The following is a 20439-nucleotide window of genomic DNA, read 5'->3' as shown; positions in this document are numbered from 1 at the left end:
ATCTCTGGCCCCAGAGCCTGCACCCCCAGCCAGAGTCCATCCTGCCCTCCAACCCTCTGTCCCAGCCTGGTGAAAATGAGTGAGTGAGGGTGGAGGAGAAGGAGTGACAGACGAAGGGAGATGGAGTGAGCGGGGCAAAGGTGTTTGGTTTCTGCAAATAGAAAGTTGGCAGCCCTAGCCCCCGACAGCTAACTGTGGGGCTCCCCCTGTCAGCCCCGGTGTGGCAGGTGCATACTGCTGTGAAGCCGGGTGCAGCGAGGCTCAGTCCAGCTGTGAGCCCCCAGGTGGCGGAGGCGCCGCCCCCCCCCCATGTTCCTCCAGGCCCCCGCTTTGAAGATCTCTGAGTTACGGTATTTTATAGTTTGGCACGAGCCTTGCTGCTGCCTGTGGTCACCGCCACCTACTGGCCCTCTGTGGTGATTGCAGCGATGAGGTTGTTGTGAGTGTTACAAATTGCGCAACAACTGTGTTGATGGCTCCTGGAAGCAAGGGGTGGTGAGAGTGCCCCTCGGCGAGACTCAGGAGTGCGGCTGGAGGAGGAAGGGGGTGTGTGCGGAGAGCCTTCTGCAGGCTCTGGGTTGATGGCACCGGAGAACACAATCCCCGTCTCTTGTATTTGTGGCATGCCCGAGAAATCCCGGGGAGTGGGGTTTGCCTAGGGGGCGGGGCGGGGAAGAACGTCGCTGTTTCTTTTTCACGTGAAGGGGTGAAATCCAGCCAGTCCCTGGTGCATCAGCAACTGCGAACTAGGAACAGCCTTCGCAGCCCCCCTCCCAAACACTCGCTCCCCTCTCTCGGTCGCCGTCAGATCATGAATTACTAGGGGAAGATCCGGGAGCCTGGGAGCTCTTGCCTGGACGGGAGCACTGTGTTTCTGCAGATGCCCGGGAGACGGACGCATGTGAAGGGGAGCAGTGTCACCTCGGGGAGAAAGTATTTTATGATTTGCTGCACTTCCTGTTAAGCGCAGCCTCTTGTTTTTAGCAGAGCCAGATTGCCAGGAGCATTTGCAGCTCCTCCTCCTCGAGGCCGAGTGCTGCCTCCTGGCACTTCCAGTCCCTGATTATCCTCAGTCCTGCCTGGGATTCCGGCTCGCAGCAGGAAAGGGGAACCACACTGCAATGTTTGTTTGCACCACCGCCTTCTCCAGGCCTGCGTGAATTGCTCGTCGCTGTGGCCCTGCCTCGCTGCAGAGGCTGCACAGAGGAAGGCGCATTTCAGGGAGCGCTTGCACCGCCTCCTGCTTGACAGAGGGGGACAGACCTCGTCGCAGGATCCGGATTCCAGGGATTGCATTTATTTGCAAACGGTGTCGACCTCAACTTTTGCACCTTCCTCTTTCTCCCCAGGGCACGTGTAATGGGGGACATGTCACTTTGCTGTGCAGAGGGGAGGAAACTTTCTCACCCACCAAGAGTCTCCGGATATTTTTGAACGGGCGGAAGAGTTATAAACTGAACAGCAGTTTTAAGGATGTCTCATGGTCTTGCTCCTGGAGGAGACGGGGGCCCCTAGCAACTCTCCCAGCCCCCATTTAAAAAACCGCAGCTGGAAGAAACTCCTCCCTTCTCCTTTGGTTCCCCCACCCCCTTTCTCCCCAGTTCCTGAGGGTTTGAAAACAAGCCCAGACTGGCTGCTGGTGGTGGACAGTGGTGGGAGAGGAGCCATCCTCTGGAGTCAAGCCTTATTGAGCGGGATGGGAAGCACTGCCATGGACACCAAGAAGAAAGATGCTTCTAGCAGCGGCAGCAGGAAAGGCTCCAGCCAGAAGAGACGCATGTTGCGAGTGCACATCCCAGTAAGTGCCTCTGCGCCCTCCCATCCCCTCTTCGTGGCGATGACAGGGCTGAAGTGGCTCTGTCCGGACGCTGCAGCTGGGGCAGAACACGCCTCCTGTCATCGCGTGGGGGGCTGTTACTCCTGGGCAGCGTGGACACCCCACACCATTTAGCAGCAACAGGTTGGGGGCGTGGTAAAGAAAGGTGCATGCGCCTCCTGGCCTTTTGTAGCAGCTGCAGCAGGAGAGGATTTGGGGGCTCTCTGGGCGGTGCCTGCTTCTCCTGTCACTTAGCAATAGCTGGGGTGGTGGTTGTGGGGGGTGTGTGGAGAAGAAGTGCCCCCCTCCGGCATTCAGGAGCAACAGCTGGGGAGTGTGGGGAAACGGCTGTTCGGGAGCCGATGAGAGGGGAGAAACCTGCGTGCAGTGCATGCTCCTGCCACTGGCAGCAGCAACGGAGTGCTGGGGGTGTGTGTCTGTGTGTCCCCTGCCCTGCATGCAGGCTCTGTCTGTCGGCGAGCTGCCGCAACAGGTTGAGTGGGTGGGGAGAGGAGTGTCCTCTGTGCAATGCATGTTTATCCTGCCTCGTAAAATCAGTAATTTGGGGAAAGGGGTCCTCTGCACACCTCATGCAGCATTGTCTTTCTACCTGGTGTGGGTCAGGAGGAGGGAGCTTCCCTTTAATTAGGTTCTGTAGTAGCTACCTCTCAGCCGAGCTGTGGGCCCTTCGGAACCGATTTCGAACAGGCCAGCGTCAATGTGCAGCCAACCTTCACACGGGGGGCCAAGAGGGTCCCACATGCGACCCTGACCAAAGACAGACAATGTCACAGATCACTGATGGCTGCCCTCTGACCAGATTGGATGATGGTCGGAGGGCTCTGCCCTTGGCTGATGAGGCTGCTGCAAATTGGGTTGGCAAGGTCTGCATCTGATAAGACTAAGTCTAGCATTTATAAGTAGTATGTTGTTAGAGTATAAGCTGCTTTCAGGTGTGGCGGGGGAGGGAGTGCATGGACTGGGTGAACATGTGTATGCAACAGACGAAGAGTAGCTAGTTATGGGAGTGGTGTGACCTGTGTAACAGGTAGACCCCTAGGTGTGGGGGCAGAGAGAGCATACTGTTCCTGCTTGGGCTGTTTGCTTGTTGGTGTTGTAGCCGTGTTGGTCCCAGGATATTAGAGAGACAGGGTGGGTGAGGTATTCTCTTGTTGGGCCAACTTCAGTTGATGAGAGAGACAAGCTTTCACGCCACACCGAGCTCTTCTTCCTGACTTGCTGAAGTTGATCCAGTAAAAGATATAACTTCACCTCCTCTTGTCTCTCTGAGAAAAGGAAGTACAATTTGGTGCTGGGCTAGTGCTGGGGAGGGAGGACTGGCATCCTCTACCTCTTCCCTTTCATGCACTAACCAAACCCAGCCCAGCTGCATGCAGAATGCCAGGCTTGCAGCATGTGACTGGGCAAAGGGAGAGGAGAGCATGCCCTCTGCAGACAACATGCTCTGCACTTCATTTAGCCATGTGATTTTTGTTTGGCACAGTTCTAACCGGATTTGATATTTCATGTGCAATTCTGTACAGTCTGAGTGTATTTTAACGAGAGGTGGGCTCAAAGCAGTATGGGGGCCTGAAAGTGTCCAAGCTTTGGCACTTGGACCTATCTCTGCAGTGAGACTGAATTGGAGCCTCTAATCTGAAGCCCCCAAACTCTAATTCAGAACTGAATTTCCAGGAGGGTGATAGCTCAGAACCCTCTCAGATGTTTATAAAAGCAACCTGTTGCTGGAATGGTAGGTGCAGAGGAATGGTCATACTAGAGCAGACGAGTGTACAGATTGGCAGGAAACCGTTTTCCTATCCCATGATAATTTTCACAATTTAAAAACATCTCCAGTTCCATATAGGGAGGAAACTGAGACTTTTTGAAAATTTAGAGAGAGAGGTTGATTTCTCCCGCTGCCCCCCCGCCACCAATAATGAGGTGGCTAAACTGAAACCTTTTAAAGTTTTTGTGTGTGCTAGTCCCAGATTCATTAGCTTGGTGGTTAGGGCCCTGACCTGGAAGGTGGGAGACAAGGGTCAAGTCCCTGCTGTAGTGACTATTTAATTATTTATACCAAGTGGAAAAACTTCCACAGGTGAGATTGAGTGTCTCACCCCACAATAGCTTGGTGGTCAGGGCACTTACTGGTCATGTGGCAGGCCCAGGTTCAAGGCCCTACAGTATGTTAGTGTGTTCAAAATGTGTGTCTGTCTAGGCACCAAGCTCTGCCACAGCCCTAGTAATACAACTTCCTTCTGATTATCTCAAAATACCTTACTGACATTGAACACCCCAGTGTGGCTATAATTATCCTAATTTTATACATGGAGGAGTTGAGGCATGAAGGGATTAAATGACTTTTCCAAATCAGAGTGTCTTTGACAGAGCCAAGAATAGAACCCAAATGTTCTGGCTTCTAGTCAGGGGTGTGCACAAGGGGAGCAACCAGAGGCAAAGCCCCCTCAATAATAGTTGGGGCCAGGGTCAGAGAACTTCTCCGGCCCCAGGGACGCAAAGGCAAGGCAGAGGGAGCTCCTGTCAGGGGCTGGGGGAGAGGAAAGAGTGAGCTCCTGCAGTGGCACTTGGGGGCAGCGAGGTCCTCCCAGTGCCGGCTGGGGAGGGGAGAGAGCGAGCTCCTTGGGGGATGGGGGGAGGGCCCAGAATGTGCCCCTCCAAAAAAGATAAAATTTAATTTCCTGCTTCTAGTTCTCTTTCTAAATCACAAAGTTCATCATCTTCCCCAGGGTTGCCTCAGTCTTGTCCTAGAGGGACCTCCTCTAGGGATAGAGGGTCATTCATTGTTTGTGTTCGTTAACTTCTTGACCTCTTTGTTGAGCCTGCTTAGTAGGTTGCCACCTGGACAATGGTAGATATTTGCACATATGCCACTAAGGGTACATCTACATGGGGATAAAAGCCCCCTGGTACAGCCGTGGCCTGGATTGTGGGGCTTGGGCTGTGGGACGAAAAATTGTTGTGTAGACATTTGGGCTGTGGGACCCTCCACTCCTGCTTGGGCTTCAGCCTTAGCCAGAACCTCTACACAGCAGTATTTCAACCCTGGAGCTTGAGCCCTGCAAGCTGGAGTCAGCTGAGCCAGGCCAGCCATGAGTTTTTTATCCCAGTGTAGACACTCTCTTCGGGTCTGGTCTTGCTCTCAGTGAATTCAGTAGCTATTTTGCTGTTGACTTATTTGGGAGCAATTCAAGACAAAAATTAACAAAGATCTGATCTCTTCCCCCTACCCTGAACCAATAGGCTCCTTTCCTCTTTCTGCAGTGTTGAGGTCTATAGTATTCCTAAAACGGGTCATAATGTTTCAGATTTGGTGGTATTTTTCAGTAGTTGTTTTAATCTTTTGTTGTAGTGGCAATACAGCTGTGCTAGGAACCTTTTGTTGTACTCACTTGACAGTGAAATTTCATTTGGAAAGATCAATTTAGACTTTTTTTTTTTTTTTCCTGTTGTTTTGGAGTATCATGCCTGTTATTTCAGTGGTGCCTATCATTGCTGCTGTAGTTGTCAAGGGAGCTTTCATCAGACAGACATTTTTATTTTACTCATCCTCCTCTTCTGTGTCTTGTGAGATCGTGTTTTTTGGTCAGACATTTAGTTCTTGCTCATTGAGATCTTCAGATTAGGGGCAACAAGGGAAAGACTAAGAAGGTGTGAACAGAAAGTGAAATAAAGGAGAGTGTAATATTAAGAGAAAGTATTGAGAGCAAAATCTACACAAGAAATAAAGTTGATATAATTGGGAGTCAGTGATACTTTCTAGACTTACACTGAGGATGCATCTGCGCCACTTGAAAGACTTGACCTAGAAAAAGTTGACAAGCTTTGATGAAAAGCAGAGAAGCCTTTAAAAAAATGAAAATTAGGTGTACAGAGAAAACCAAATACATTAGTTGTTCCTGAGTGGAAGGTGTAAATGTTCTCCTTCTTTCTCATTGTTTCCTTTTTTAGGGGTTGAATACAATGGGAACATATTGATCAGCCTTAGAGGCCATTTTGTTGTGGCTCACAACCCAAGGTGGGAATTTCAGGCTCTTGTCCGTTTCAAGCAAGAATAGAGGGTTGGGCGAAGAACTGTAGGATGCAGTGGAGGAGTCTGACAAACTCTTTCTTTCTGAAACCGTGCTTTCCATGCTGAATCTCCCCCTCCTTCTGCACAAGTGAAGCATTTGCATTGTGACACCCAAATCTTGCTCTTGGGATGGTTGGCAGTCTGCTGAGTTCCTGTAAACTGGATGCCCCCATCACCTGCTAAATTGATTTGTGATAGTCCAAGATAAACCTCATACCATTTGATTCTCTAGCATGGCAGAGTGAGGAGCTAGTTGCTAAATTACTGGGCTGTGCTCTATGAACTTATTCCTTGCAATTACCAAAGTGATTTATAATGACAAACTAGTAATTGAGCTAGACTATAAAAGCCAATATGAGATACATTAAGAGGCAAAATATTCTCTCATTCACAGTACCACTTTCTGAAATCTTGAAAAGATACTTTCTATACATTTAAAGTAAAGATGGCTTCAAATGAAATTCTATGTATGCCAAAGTTCAGATAACAGAGCTCAACTTTTGTGGCTGTTGCTTATCTCTAATGTAGATACCTTAGCTCTTATAGAGTTTCCTTTTAAAACATTCAAAGGCAACAGAATAAGTAATATAAATTGCAAGCTTATCTTGCTTAGTACATATTTTAAAAGCATTGTCGTCTCCTCTAAGGCTAGATGCAATTGTCTGCTGACTCAGAGCTGCTAGCAGAGAGATCAATACTTTCCTTGTGTAATCTTCTTACACAAATCTACAGAATTGTTATGTTGGAATATATTAAAAATTGTCATTGTAACTTCATCTTGCTTCAAACAGGGAATAGATTCTGCTCTCAGTTACTTTGGATTTACACTAGTACAGGGTAGGCAACCTATGGCACGCGTGCTGAAGGCGGCACATGAGCTGATTTTCAGTGGCACTCACACTACCTGGGTCCTGGCCACTGGTCCAGTGGGCTCTGCATTTTAATTTAATTTTAAATGAAGCTTCTTAAACATTTTAAAAACCTTATTTACTTTACGTACAACAATAGTTTAGTTATATATTATAGACTTATAGAAAGAGACCTTCTAAAAACATTAAAATGTATGACTGGTACATGAAACCTTAAATTAGAGTGAATAAATGAAGACTCGGCACAACACTTCCGAAAGGTTGCTGACCCCTGCACTAGTGTAACTCCACTGATGCCAATAGAGTTACTTTGAATTTACACTAAATGTAATGAAGAGTGGAGTCTGTCCCAAGATCTTCACCTGAGTACCCACTGCAGCTGAGTGAGTGGGAATTGCAGATATTTGGCACTTTTCTGTATTAGACCTAAATATGTTAGAAGGTGATAGTGCAGGGGTTGGCAACTGGCATGCGGCTTGCCAGGGTAAGCAGCCCAGTGGGCCGGGCCAGTTTGTTTACCTGCCATGTCTGATGGTTCGGCTGATCGTGGCTCCCACTGACTGTGGTTCACGGCTCCAAGCCAATGGAGGCGTTGGGAAGCCTCGGCCAGCACATCCCTCTGCCCGCACTGCTTCCCGCACCCCCCATTGGCCTGGAGTGGCGAACCACGGCCAGTGGGAGACGCGATCAGCCGAACCTGCGGACGTGGTAGGTAAACAAACTAGCCCGTGCCAGAGGTTACTGACCTCTGTGATAGTGAAAAATTTCATTGTTCCTTTGTGTACAGTAATCAATGAGGCCAAAATACCTGTCCAATGAAGTGGTTATTTCCACCCGTTCCCCTGTCCTGAGAGAAAGGTTGGTGTAGTGATATTCTCCGCCACTTGGGAAGGTCTCTTAATAATAGCTATGGAGACCACAGTACCTTTTTGTGCACAGAACAGCTGTAGCATGGGCAGCAGTTCTCCACACTTTCCCACATTTCTTTCTCAAAGTGCTTTAGTTCTGAAGGAGCCATCTCTAGGAGCAGATGTAATGCTGTACCTATTCCTGTTATTGTGTAGAGACCCCAGGGCAGATCCTCAGATGGTGTAAATTCTCTTAGTGTTATGGATTTCAGTGGCACTATGACAACTTACAGCAGCTGAGGATCTCTCCCTCCATCTCTTGCTTTCCACTATAGCAAAGCAGTTAGTGGTTGCATAGATAATAAATGTTTGCAGTGTTGTAGCTCTGTTGGACTGAGGATATGGGGGAGAGAGGGTGAGTGAAGTAATATCTTTTATTGGACCAACTTCTGTTGGTGAAAGAGAGAAGTTTTTGAGGTACACAAAGCTCAGTCTGACATAAGCAGCATGATATAAGCTCACTCTGAGTTCTGTGTAGCTTGAAAGCATGTCTCTTCACCATCAGAGGTTGAGCCAATACAGGATATTACCTCACCCACCTAGTGTTTCTCCAGTTAATAAATCATATTCATAAAATGATTCTTCCTTTCCAATATTGTAGAATATACTTTGGTCAGATGAATGCTGGGTTGGGCAAGAAGAGGACAACACTCCATTCTTGGAGTTATTTGTGACAGCAACAGATGAAAGTGTTCAGTAGTGAATTTTTCCAAAGGAGCTAATGAGGGAATCTGCTTCCTGTGTGAGACCCTGGAGCACAAACTTATTTGAGAGACTGTTTCAGTGGGGGAAGTAGAGGGAAATGTCTCCCTAAAATGGAATCTGGAACTGTCTCTGTGTCATCTTCATGAGACCCAGAAAACAGTATGTCCGAAACTTCTACCTTCTTGCAGTTTTGAAATCGGATCTCTCTTAATGGACTAAAGAGTTGAGGAAGGTGATGAGAAGCCCTGGAACTTTCACAATGAAATCTGAATGCTCCTGTGCATCAGATAAAAAGAATTAGCAACTGCAATTACAGTAGATAGGGAAAAAAATGACAAGGGCTCTTAATCTTTATGCTTCTTGACATTCCACAAGCTGTTCACCAGCTAGGCTTATGGAAAAGTACAGTTGCTCCTTTCAACCACCTCCTCTCTCTCCCAGTTTGCACTCCTGATCTGCCCTGCCCACTTCCTTCTACCCTCCCTGTCCCCAGCAGCTCCTGTGGGCTGTAGACCAGCAGGAAGGAGATGAACTGCATCAGAAGAATGTGCCCTTCACATGGAAGAACCAAGGAGAGGGGTGGAAGCTGAGCAGAGGCATGGAACTTGAGGCGGTTGGCCCATTGGGAGAGGTAGACCACATTGAGTTAATCATTTGGGGAGGTGGGAGAAGCTCTGTTTGTGGAGAGAACAGGAGCAGAACAGGAACTGCTGAAAGCTAGAGTGAGAAGAGGAATGAATCCTTTATAATTTCTTGCCTGAGAGGAGTGTGTGTCTTTATGGTGCAAAGGGTTAAATCATTGCATTATAAGTACTGCTATGCAGCATATAAGGTTGTTTACTGTGGATTTTTTTTTTAATTTTTTAGTATTTTTTTTGTTAGAGGATAAGTATGAATAAGAAAGTGATATGCTGCAGATACAGAAAGACTCTGCTTATGTGTCCTTCTTGCCAGTAGGTATAGACAGTGATGCTGAAGTTTTGAAAGTCAGGTCTACTTGGAAAAGTGACCATAAAAATGGCATGATGGAGCATTACGTTTGTCTCAATGACAAAGATGCTTCTTTTCCCCCTGCCTCCCAGCCCTGAGATCTGAGAGAGAGTCTGTATTCTTTCTTTCCTGTGAATAATGGGCTAATTTGTGTACTTAGTAGCACCTGTGTGTCCCAGGGACTTCAAATTATGTCCACCGTTACACCTGTGCAGCCACACTACCTTGAAGGGATCTGTACATATGGAACTGAGAGCAGAATTTGACTCCGCAAATAGAATTTTACAACAATTTGCTGACATGTGAGCCAGCTTACAATCCAGTTTGTACCTCTCTGTGCTGGCTGTACAGGGCTAATCCCAGGAGTAAAAAGTAGCCAAAGCATCACTGGCATGGAAGTTAGTAAAGCTGATTCTTGATACATATGCTGGACAGATCTGTTGAGTAAGGTACCATTTAATATTCACTTTTCAGAATAAAAGTGCATTTATACCAGAAGGTGCCCCATGCGTAGGGTGCCATGAAAGACAATGCAGAGATGGTTGTGGGAGAAATGGAGCATCAAGGTTGGTGGGGAAGAGAGTGCCGTTGTAAGGGACAAGGCCTGACAGGTGGGGAGGGGCAGAGCAATGTAGGGCTGTGAAGGCAAAAGAACAAGTCTTTTGAACTCGATGTCCTTGAGTGGAATATATTTTGCCAGGGGTGGCTCTGGGCACCAGCACGCCAAGTGCGTGCTTGGGGTGGCGAGCCACGGGGGAGCGCTCTGCCGGTCGCCGTGAGGGTGGCAGGCAGGTCGCCTTTGGTGGCATGCCTGTGGAGGGTCCGCTGGTCCCGCAGCTTCGGCGGACCTCATGCAGGCATGCTGCTGAATCCGCGGGAATGGGCACCTCCTGCAGGCAAGCCGCTGAAGGCAGCCTGCCTGCCGTGCTTGGTGTGGCAAACGACCTAGAGCCGCCCCTGTATTTTGCACATGATGGAAAGAAAAAGAGGCCTTATGTGGACAGATAGTGGTGGTTTGGCTGCATGATGCTGTGTAAACATTGAAATTTTTCTAGTAATCATAATGTGTGGAAACAATAATTTTGGCATGGCAATTTCTGCTGCTGTCTGATTGATAGGTTTACTCTTAAGGTGAAGGCTAGAGGAAAGAATTTTAGACTGCAGCTGTTTACACGCTCTCAGTATCTGCTTCAGTTTAATTAATGCTAACTCATAAAATAATCTCTTAAATCAGGGATTCTCTAACTTCATTGCACCACAACCCCCTTCTGAGAACAAAAATGACCACACGACCCCAGGCGGGGGAACCAAAGCCTGAGATTGCCTGAGCTTGCTGCCCTGGGTCGGGGAGGGGAACACACACACAGGCAAGTCCAAGCCCCACACAGGGGGCCTATGACCTGAACCCCCCACCCAGGGCTGAAGCCCTTAGGTTTTGGGTTCAGCCCTGAGTGGTGGGGCTCAGGCTATGAATTCTATATAGTTTGGGAGTTTTGTTTTCTTCATAGAGAACCAAAATGCAATCCACATTTTTTGTTGTTATCTTCAATTATGACACTTAAAGTTTAGCTTTAAAGCATAGTGGCTAGGGTTTTGTACATTGCTATATAATTTAGCATGGCAAATTACATTATATAGAGTTGGCGTAACGGGAAGTATAACAGATTTGTTGCAGCATATATTTCAGGTTGTCAGCTATACCTTACACTATGGTTGAACAGACTGTATGATCATTAATGAAGATGGAACTTTCTGTTCCAAAACAGGAACCTATCCCATGAGCTCAAGACAGAATCTGTTTGTTGTTGCTATAGTTGAACTGGAAGGGCTGAGACCCTTTGTAAGGTACTACAGTACAGATAGATATAGACATACCCAAATATACACACACATTTGACATTCCAGCAGTAGGGAGCAATGGTACATATATGCATTACCTACAATGTTATGAAAAGCCAGACATGATAATTAATTTACACAGCACTAGCAAAGCTTTAGATACTTTACAGGCAACTTTTCAAGCAAGCATGATGTTGGTGCTATGTAAATAATAAAATTGGGGTTGGTTTACCTTGGCAACGTTAAAGTTAAAGAGCTCTCCCAGCACTCAAAAAACCCACCTCCATGAGGGGAGTAGCTACCAATGCTGGGAGCGCGACTCCCAGGGGCTGGTGCATTGTCTACACTGGCGCTTTTCAGCGCTGAAACTTGCTGCAATCAGGGGGGTGTTTTTTTCACACCTCTGAGCGAGAAAGTTGCAGCACTGTAAAGTGCCAGTGTAGACAAGCCCTTACTCTTGATCTTCCAGTAGTTCCAAACCTGAGGAGAGGAAGGATAAACCAGTGGTTAGATGCTAGCCTTGGACATGGGACACTTTGGTTCAGTTCCCTGCTTTGCCACAGTCTTCCTGTGTGGCCTTGGGTAGTTCAGTCACTCTGTGCCTCAGTTCCCCATCTGTTAAACGGGTATAATAATACTCATGGAGGTGTTGTGAGAATAAATACACTAACAATTATGAAATGCTGTGATGCTACAGTAATTCCCTCTGGAACAGCAGATTGTTGGAGTGGGATTTGCTACTGTTGAGTGAGTATTAATCAAAGCTTCTCGTGGTGGAAATGGGAACTAAATGATATGGCCTGCAGAAAGGTAGCTCAGGCTGGAAAGGAGAAGATGAGGCAGAGGATCAGGAACTTTTAAAATCATCACTCCAGCCATCTGGATCTGTGCTCTAGTTACTGCCTGGGGCTGGGAAGGTATATACCTTGCGTTGGTGAATGGTTGAGGGCTCAGGTTCTCCACCCCTCAAATAGGGAAAACAAAGTTCCCTGTAAACTTTCTATTGTTTTAACGTTGTAGCTAATGAAATATTAACTCCTTTTAATGCAGCAATATGCTACTATGAAAATTTGCTACCTCCTATGGCAGCACCTACAGTCCTCAATCGCGGCTGGGGCTCCAGTGTGCTAGCTGTATATATCCATGTATAGGTGTATATAAACACAGTAAGACAGCTCACCTGAAGAGCTTAAAATCTCCATAGACACTACAGACAAGAGGTAGGAGAAAGGAAATATGGTTATCCCCATTTTATAGATGGGGAATGGAGAGATTAAGTGACCTGCCTCATGTCACGCAAAGATGATGGCGATGAGAATTGAACCTAGATCTCCTGAGTAGTATCCATTGCCTTAACCACAAGACCATTTTCCCTCTTTGTTTAGCTGTCCACCTATAGTCTCTCATGCAGGCCCAGTGTTTTGGTAACAACTTGACTGAAAGTTGTTACCATCTGACGTCTGTTTGATAGTATATGTGAAATGAATTGGTGATCCCAGTTCAGTTCCTTGTGGATAGGTGTCCAGAACACACAAACCATCACAGTAGTTAGGACTATTATGGGTTTTCTGGACAGAGGGGCCAAGCATTGAATGGTGGCCCCACATCCAGAAGAGATGCCACTCGGGCAGGTTTGAGCAATACTGGTGAGACAGTGTGGTGAACCTTGTGTGATTACTGCACACTCCATGGGGTCTGCTGTAGGACACACCAATGTTTTGTTCTGAATCCCTGGTAGCACAATAGGTGGATCATTACTTGAGGCAAGTGTTTTAAGGTAGATCATCTGCTAGACCATTATAGATTCTTACATCCTGTGTGTCCCACTCAGCACTTCCAACTGCCTTCAAACCACCACACTCCTCCCAGGGTCCCCAGACACCCTGGAGCTGTAACCAACTCTTTGCTGATTGTCCTCCTATCTGCCACAGGATCTTACCCTTGCCTCACCCCTGACCAATAGCCATCCAGTGCAGGAGATTCATCAGACTTCCTCTGGTGTCTATGCTGTACCTGCTGTGTGGGGAGATGATTTCAGCCTCCTGATCTGTTAAGCTGACATTGTTCACAAACAATGAACTCCTCATATGCAAAGAGAGCTGGGAGATAAAAAGATGACCAGTAATCCCCCTTCACCCTCTGCTCAGCTAGTCCAAGGTAAAGCTAATACTAGTTTAATTTATTCAAATAGAATTTAATTATACACTTTGTTTTTTGAGAATCACTTTATGCATCTTTGAGTTATTCAGGGGCACGAGAGCACATGCCAGTGTTTTTCCTTATGATGTTATGCCTGTAATTCAGCAATTCAAAAAAATAATTTCAGTTCTTTTATCTGTGTGGTATATTTAAAGAGTCCCGGATCCTTGAACTCCTTCAGACTTGTTCAACTGATTTCATCCAGACATGCAAAAATACTGTTAATTTAAATCTTTTCTTGGGATTTTTAATTTGAAATACTGAAAAGAGTAAAAAGTAAAGAGGAAATGTCTTATCTAAGAACAGAAGTTTGTGTCTTTACTCTGCCTTGTAATACTTATTTTCTTTGTGGGCTCTGTGGTCTTGCCACACGGAAATGGAATTCACTTTACATTGCATGATGTCTAGGTTTGTTAGATTATTGTTAAGCTCAGACAAGGTGCTTGGTGTTGTTCAAATATAAGGACAGATTCTGCCACCTGGAATCAGAGGAGTAGTGCTTTACTCTGCAAGTAATTTCAGAGAAAGCAAAAGGACAATATGTGAAGAAAAAGGTATGGTTCAGCATCAGCAAAGATGGTGGAACTGAGCCTAAAGATGGAACCATGGGCCCTGCCTGAATGAGTTCAGTTTCAGGACCTGATCCTGCAGACACTTACCCACATGAGCAACTTGCCTCATATGAGTGGTTCTGTTTCTCTGAGTATGCATGTACCTTTAGTGGAACGTCTTAGGTTTGGAGAGATGAAAAGAGGTTAAGGGAAGAAAAATGTAAGAAATTCTTGTTGCTTAAACCTTCAGCTTGATTTGTTTCCAGAATAGAGTATTTCAAAGGAAAAAAAGTGACAAAGGTTAAAGCTGAACGTGTGCCAGAGAAGTTGGGTAGCTATCTTGAAACTTAAGATTGGTGATGTAGTAAACATCCTGTATTGCACACGTGTGTGTGTGTGTGTGTGTGTGTGTGTGTGTGTGTGTGTGTATAAAATGCATTCCAAACAAATCAAAAAATGTTAAAAGTATGTTAAGATTGCAAAGTCAAGAATTCAGAAGTTAGGCAATGTCAGAATTAAGGCTGCCCGTGCCCTGTTGGATGTCTGCATGATATCTTTAATTACATTATTGCACTATAGGACCTGTGCCTCTTTCAGGATGCTCTGGGAATGTGACAGAATTGTGTAGTGAATGAGGCTGTCTGTAGGACTGCTTCAGGCAAAAATCTTCTCCAGCTCCGCCCATTTGGGTAGGTGATATATTGCTGTCTTTTAAAAGTAAATGAGCGTTGAATATACTCGGACACTGTATTGTAGGGTGGATTGATTTAAATCAAACTGATTTAAATTACTAATTTTAATCATAATTTAAATCAGCAAGCAGGATTGAAACCATTGCTTTTAGTTATTTTCCTAAAGAAAGATTGATTCTCATTGGTTACTAAACCAAATGTAGTGTAAAGTTGCAAATCAGCAATGGTGTTTCTTTGTGCTAACCAGGAGGATACACTATAACGGACGCCTTTATTGAAGCAATTGTATAGCTGAACTCTTTCCTAGATTATTCATTTTTTGCTTGCAATTTGTGTCAAGCTCTGTTTGGATGGAAATTCAAATTTAAATTAAAAATGTTTTTTGTTCCTGAATACATAAGAAAAAGTTTATCAAAATACATTTTGCATTTAATACTAGCTGATTTAATAGTTAGTTGATTGAGCTGATTGTTTCTTGTTACCATGGCCTTCAAGACTTTAAAACTAGTAATTCTCATTCTCTCACATCTATTCTTTATTCATAAATTGGAGGAAGAGAACAAACGTTCCTGCTTTTTCCACTCCCAGTTGTTTTTTTAACTTTGAATGTGGTAGTCGGATACACTAAAATGAAAAAGAATATTCTCTCTGCATCTGCAGAAGAGGCTACTGCTGTCAGAATCTGGCTTAGCACTTCAGCCAACTCAGGGTTCAGGTGCTTAGCCAGTGACTTCCACTGGTTCAGTGGTTTGACTCTCTTTAAAACTTGGCAGCAATATAAACTGCTTAATATTATTTTTGCATTTAATTTTAAATTTAATTTTAAATAGTTTTATAACCTGTATATAATTTCAATTAAAATATCTGATTTTTTTTTTTTTTTTTGCTTTAAAAATTGATTTTGTCCACCCTGGTATATTGAATAACCTTAATGGAAGACAGTCTAATGAATAAGATACCAGAAGAGAGGCTATAAAACTGAGGTATGGGTTTAAAACATATTTTGGCTTATTGGATTTTCCAGGAGCTAATGTCTGCTTTTCTTGCAGGCTGATTCATGTCACAAATAATTGTGGTGGGCTTAAGCTTTTCTGGGCCCTGTGAGGGGAGTTATTGCTTTTGGTCTCTCCTTGAACTATCAAGAGCTAGTGGGATGACTTTGCTCTTTCGGTCTTTCTATGTACATGTGTATAGATCGGCTAAGCAATGACAGCTAAGGGAGAGAGCATAAGTTTATAATTTTTAAAGGTTGTTAACGCTAGTGAAGGGGAGGAATTATTTAGAGTGGTACGTGGGGTATAACTAATAGGAATGGGAAAATTTGAGCAGAATATCATGGGAATCTGTGGAATAGTGGAATAGTTTTCCCAAGGGAAGTAGTGAAAACATTGCTCTGGACTTTAAAAACAAGACTGAGAAAACAATAAAAATGTACTGTAAGGAACAACCCAATCTTGACCAGATAAATGAACTAGATGATCTAAGAGCTCTTTTCCATCTCCAGCTTCTGTGGTTCTTTACGAGCTCAGAAGCTTTGTCCATTTAGTTTGATTAATCTTGAAAAATGTGGTACGGATACAAAACGGTATTGGTATTGTCACTGTGTGTGAGAGAGAATCAATTGTGTCCTGCGCAGAGCTATTTATAACAAATTGAATACATACTTGTGTATGTTACAGAGTGGCAAGTTGTGCATGCTGCTGGAATGGGATATACAACATTGGAGCAAGTTCTGGAACTGTGGTGTATTTCAGATCGTTTGCATGAACATGTTTCCTTCTAAAGTAAAAACAACAGGATTTAGATTTTGACTGTACTAAAGTTAATTTACATTTTAAAATCGTGTTGCTTTAATGGCATAAACCCAGCAGAAGAGCTAGTTGACTCAGTAAACATATCTTTATTCTGTTTTTTAATTAAACAAAAAACTTTCTGTAGCTTAAAATTCCCATCTTCTGGGCCAGTGTCCCGAGAGACTAAAGACACTTTAAAATGTATGAATCCCACTGCCCTAGGTACCTACTGCTGTCCGAGCCCCAACTGATAAATTGGACTAACCTCCTTGTTTTTTGTCTTTTTCTGTTGTTGTAGATGGATTCTAAGTCTTGTCATGTCAAATATTGCATGGTCTTCAGAGCTCACTAGGGGGAGAGAAATGTCTGGGAACAGGCACAGCCAGTCATTTCCGCTAATTGTTGATGAGGAGTACAAAAGCGTGAGAAGGGGGAGGGAATAGAAATGTGTCTTGGTGTGGAAATTGCTGTGTAAAAATAAATATGCTCAGGCTTGCTGGTTGGAGGGCTGACATACTGCACCGGATAACTCCTGTGACAGGAATACCCTGTTCTGGATGTGTGTAAGCCCCAGCCAGAGAACTAGTGGTGGTGTGGTTTTTTGGTTTGTGTTTTGTTTTGTATTACTTCAAAGACCATTCAGTCACTTGCCTTCCTTCTCTTGGTTATTAAGGGACTTGGGCTGTAAGGATAAAGAACTGTAGTGGCCATTTGGGTGTGTCACTTGAGTTAGCTCCAAAAACATCCCTAAGAAGTTTTTGGTATTATTTATATGGTAGTGCTGCCTGAATACTGGAAATAGGAAGTGTGAAGTATGTTAACTGTTAATTTACTGGGGTAGTAAGAATCTCTTCTGTCTTGAAAATAAACTCTGTTGGGGGAATTGGGTTCCATTTTAAATGTGCAGGTAAATGTATTTCATGTGGTGCTGTTTAAGCCAGAGAATTCCGAAGCGCTCTGCAAATTTGTAAATGTACAGGAGAACTGAGGTGTAGCACCTCTAAGATGGAGGGGGAGGCTCAACTGATGCATTGCTCGCATTGCATTGCTCAGTGAGGGAGAAGGTATGCAGATGTCGTATCTTTAGCACCAGTTCTTCCTGCCCATTTCAACAACATAGGTGGCTGGCCAGTTGACTGTGAAGATAACCTAACTGTGCATGCAAGCAAAATTCCCATTGACTTCAGTGGTGCAGCAGGTTCAGGGCCTTAATGAGCATTCTGGGTAAAATCTACTGAGTATCCTCAGAATGTGATTTTTTCAAATGTTCCAAACTTGGCTAAATCAAAACTTATTTTTTTCTGGGACATCTCTCTTCTGTGAGGACGATTTCCATCTATTTCACCGTGCAACGATCAGCTTTTTTCCAAAAAGAAAAAATAAGTTGCAAGATTTAAAAAAAAAATCATAATGGAAAATGTAATTTTCATCCAGGTCTCACTGCACCTAATTATGGCTGAATTTTTTTTTTGCTTTAACATTAAAAGGGGTGGGGGATTGGAGAAGGGAACAATCTTTCTTCAGGGAGAGACCAAGAATGAAAAAAATTTAGCCTGAAATGTAAAAAATATATAATGTTATGAGTGATTGAAGACTGGGATAGAATGAAAATATTATTCAGCCTTAACTACAGAGGGAGAGTGACCAGTGATGTCTTGTTATAAATCAGTTAGATGAAGGGGTCACAATCTTGTAGGAGTCTAGCAAAAAAAGACAAAAGACACAATCCATCTGCATGACACTAGATCATTCAGCTGCTGGTAGAATTTTTTGTCTCACTACTAAAATGTAGGCACTTCTGGATTGGAATGTGTCAGCTGCAGTTGATAATCAATACCATGCAACATAATTGGTGAAAATCCAAATGCTTAAACCTCCATTTACTAAATAAATAAGAAATGCCTCTCTTACTGAACCAGAAATTATTCTTTTATGGAAGGTACACAAATAGGAAATTGCCAGCAAAAGACACTGATTTGGTGATTCAGTAATGGTCCTATCGTTACTAAGCTGATTATGTCAGTGCAGTTTATTTCCTTCTCAGACAGATACTAGAGCTAACTGATCTGTAGAAATGGTCTGAATATGCTGCAATGGATCTTAAATGCAGGATGGTGCTAGAATTGAGGAAGCGGGAAAACTATTCACTGGTAGAAATGAGATGCTGTTGACAGTGCTGATAGCTGTGCAGGAGAGTGAGAATAGAGAGGAAGAGGTGGATCAACATTTTCCTTTTTTATTTAAAAATGTGATGTGAATTAAGTACTAGTGAAAAGTGCCATGCTGACGGCCCTGGAGACTGGTGGACTATGGATCAGGTTCATCGTGAGCAATGGCAATGCAAGCTTCTTCACAGTGCCCCATCATGGTGCTTCAATCCTGAGAAGCTGTTTCAGTCTCCAGGAGACTGGCAACAAAGGTATGCATGGCAGTGATGTAGAAACCTGCCCACCTGTCATAGGACTGAGAACCCACTTTATTTCATACATGGCATCAAACCACCAAAGGGTGGTAACAGCTTTCAGTTACTGCTGACTAAGGCTGGATTTGGACAAGCAACCCGGAGAGAGTAGGATCCCTGTCCTGTTTCTCATGTATCGGGGCAGCTGTGCTAGTCTGTATCCACAAAAACGAGTCCGGTGGCACCTTAAAGACTAACAGATTTATTTGGGCATAAGCTTTCGTGGGTAAAAAAATCCCAAAATCTGATGCGCAAATAAATCTGTTAGTCTTTAAGGTGCCACTGGACTCCTTGTGTTAGTCGTGTTACTGGTTCCTTGAGCCATCCAATCCCCACATCAGATTATTTTTTAATTTTTGTATTGAACTTTTCTTTTTCTGTAGCTTTGTGAATGTCATTAGTCAGACCCATTGTATCATACAGACAGGGGTGAAAGTAACTTACAGGTCTTACCCGTACTGCCGGAGTTCTGAGGGGGGCGTGGCCTCGTCTGGAAGTGGCGTGGCCTCATCTGGAAGAGGTTTGACCTGTCAAGATTTAAAGGCCCTGGGGCACCAGCTGTGGCTAGGAGACCCAGGGCCTTTAAATCAACCAGGGGCTCCCAGCTGAAGAGGTGGCTGGGAGCCCCCTGGGGCTCAGGGGCAAATTAAAGGGCCTAGGGCTCCCGCTGCTGGGGGGAGCCCCGAGCTTTGCGGGGCTGGGGCAGGGATTTAAAGGGCCTAGAGCTCCTGCAGCTGAGGGGAGCCCCGAGCCCTTTAAATCCTGGCCCCAGCCTGGCTGCCAGAGCCGATGGGGATTCAAAGGGCTCTGGGCTGCCCGCAGCTGCGGGGAGCTCTGAGCCCTTTAAATCTCAGCCGTGGCCGGGATTTAAAGAGCTCTGGGCTGCCTGCAGCCGCAGGGAACCCTCAGCCCTTTAAATACCGGCCCCAGCCTGGCCACCGGGGCCGCGGCTGGGATTAAAAGGGCTCTGGGCTGCCCGTGGCCATAGGCAGCCCAGAGCCCTTTCAATCCCCGCCATGGAAGCTGGTGTGGTCCAGTACGCTTTTACTGGATCGGACTGGCTTACTTTCACCTCTGTGTAAATGAATCCTGCCTTTCTCAGTGAGCCCAGGAACAAAGGGGATTTTTTAATGCCTGGGGTAGCCCGAGGAGGAAGGGTAGGGGAGAGGAGTGGGTGCACAGAGGCAGTCACCAGTGTGCTGAATGGAGGACACGGGGCTTGGGCAGAGCCGCGGCAGCCAGAGAGGCTTAAAGAAAGAATATTCCATTGACCAGAGCCTTCCAGCTAAAGAAGTGGTCGCTATCACCAGAACTACCCTAAAACACAAATATAATAATCAATCAGGTGCAAGAAAATACGTTGCATCTTTTTTTTTTTTTTTTTTTTAAACATTAAGCTTCCTGCCATCCTTATGAGATGTGCATTAAGGCCAACATTTTTAATATGATCTACTAATTTAGAATGCCAAATATGAGAGAGCCTCAATTACTAAAAAATTGCTTACTTTCTCCTTTTGTCTGTA

General features: G+C 45.0%; 1 protein-coding gene across 5 annotated transcripts in view; it reads left to right on the top strand.

Annotated features, from left to right (window-relative positions):
- The first annotated feature begins 318 nt into the window (after positions 1–318).
- PRKAG2 (protein kinase AMP-activated non-catalytic subunit gamma 2) overlaps positions 319–20439 on the top strand; it is a 403677-nt gene continuing 383556 nt past the window's right edge. For 2 of the 5 annotated variants that reach the window (XR_012655174.1, XR_012655175.1), the window contains exon 1: positions 319–1798. Coding sequence is in view for 3 of the 5 variants with exons in the window: in XM_075062183.1 (XP_074918284.1) it covers positions 1481–1798 (318 nt within the window). In the remaining 2 variants the exon portion in view is untranslated. The remainder of the gene's footprint in view (positions 1799–20439) is intronic. The other 3 variants (XM_075062183.1, XM_075062182.1, XM_075062184.1) reach the window with 3 other exon arrangements.

This window comes from Chelonoidis abingdonii, chromosome 2, assembly GCF_003597395.2.
Source record: "Chelonoidis abingdonii isolate Lonesome George chromosome 2, CheloAbing_2.0, whole genome shotgun sequence".
NCBI lineage: Eukaryota > Metazoa > Chordata > Testudines > Testudinidae > Chelonoidis > Chelonoidis abingdonii.
This window is presented reverse-complemented; position numbering and strand designations above follow the sequence as displayed.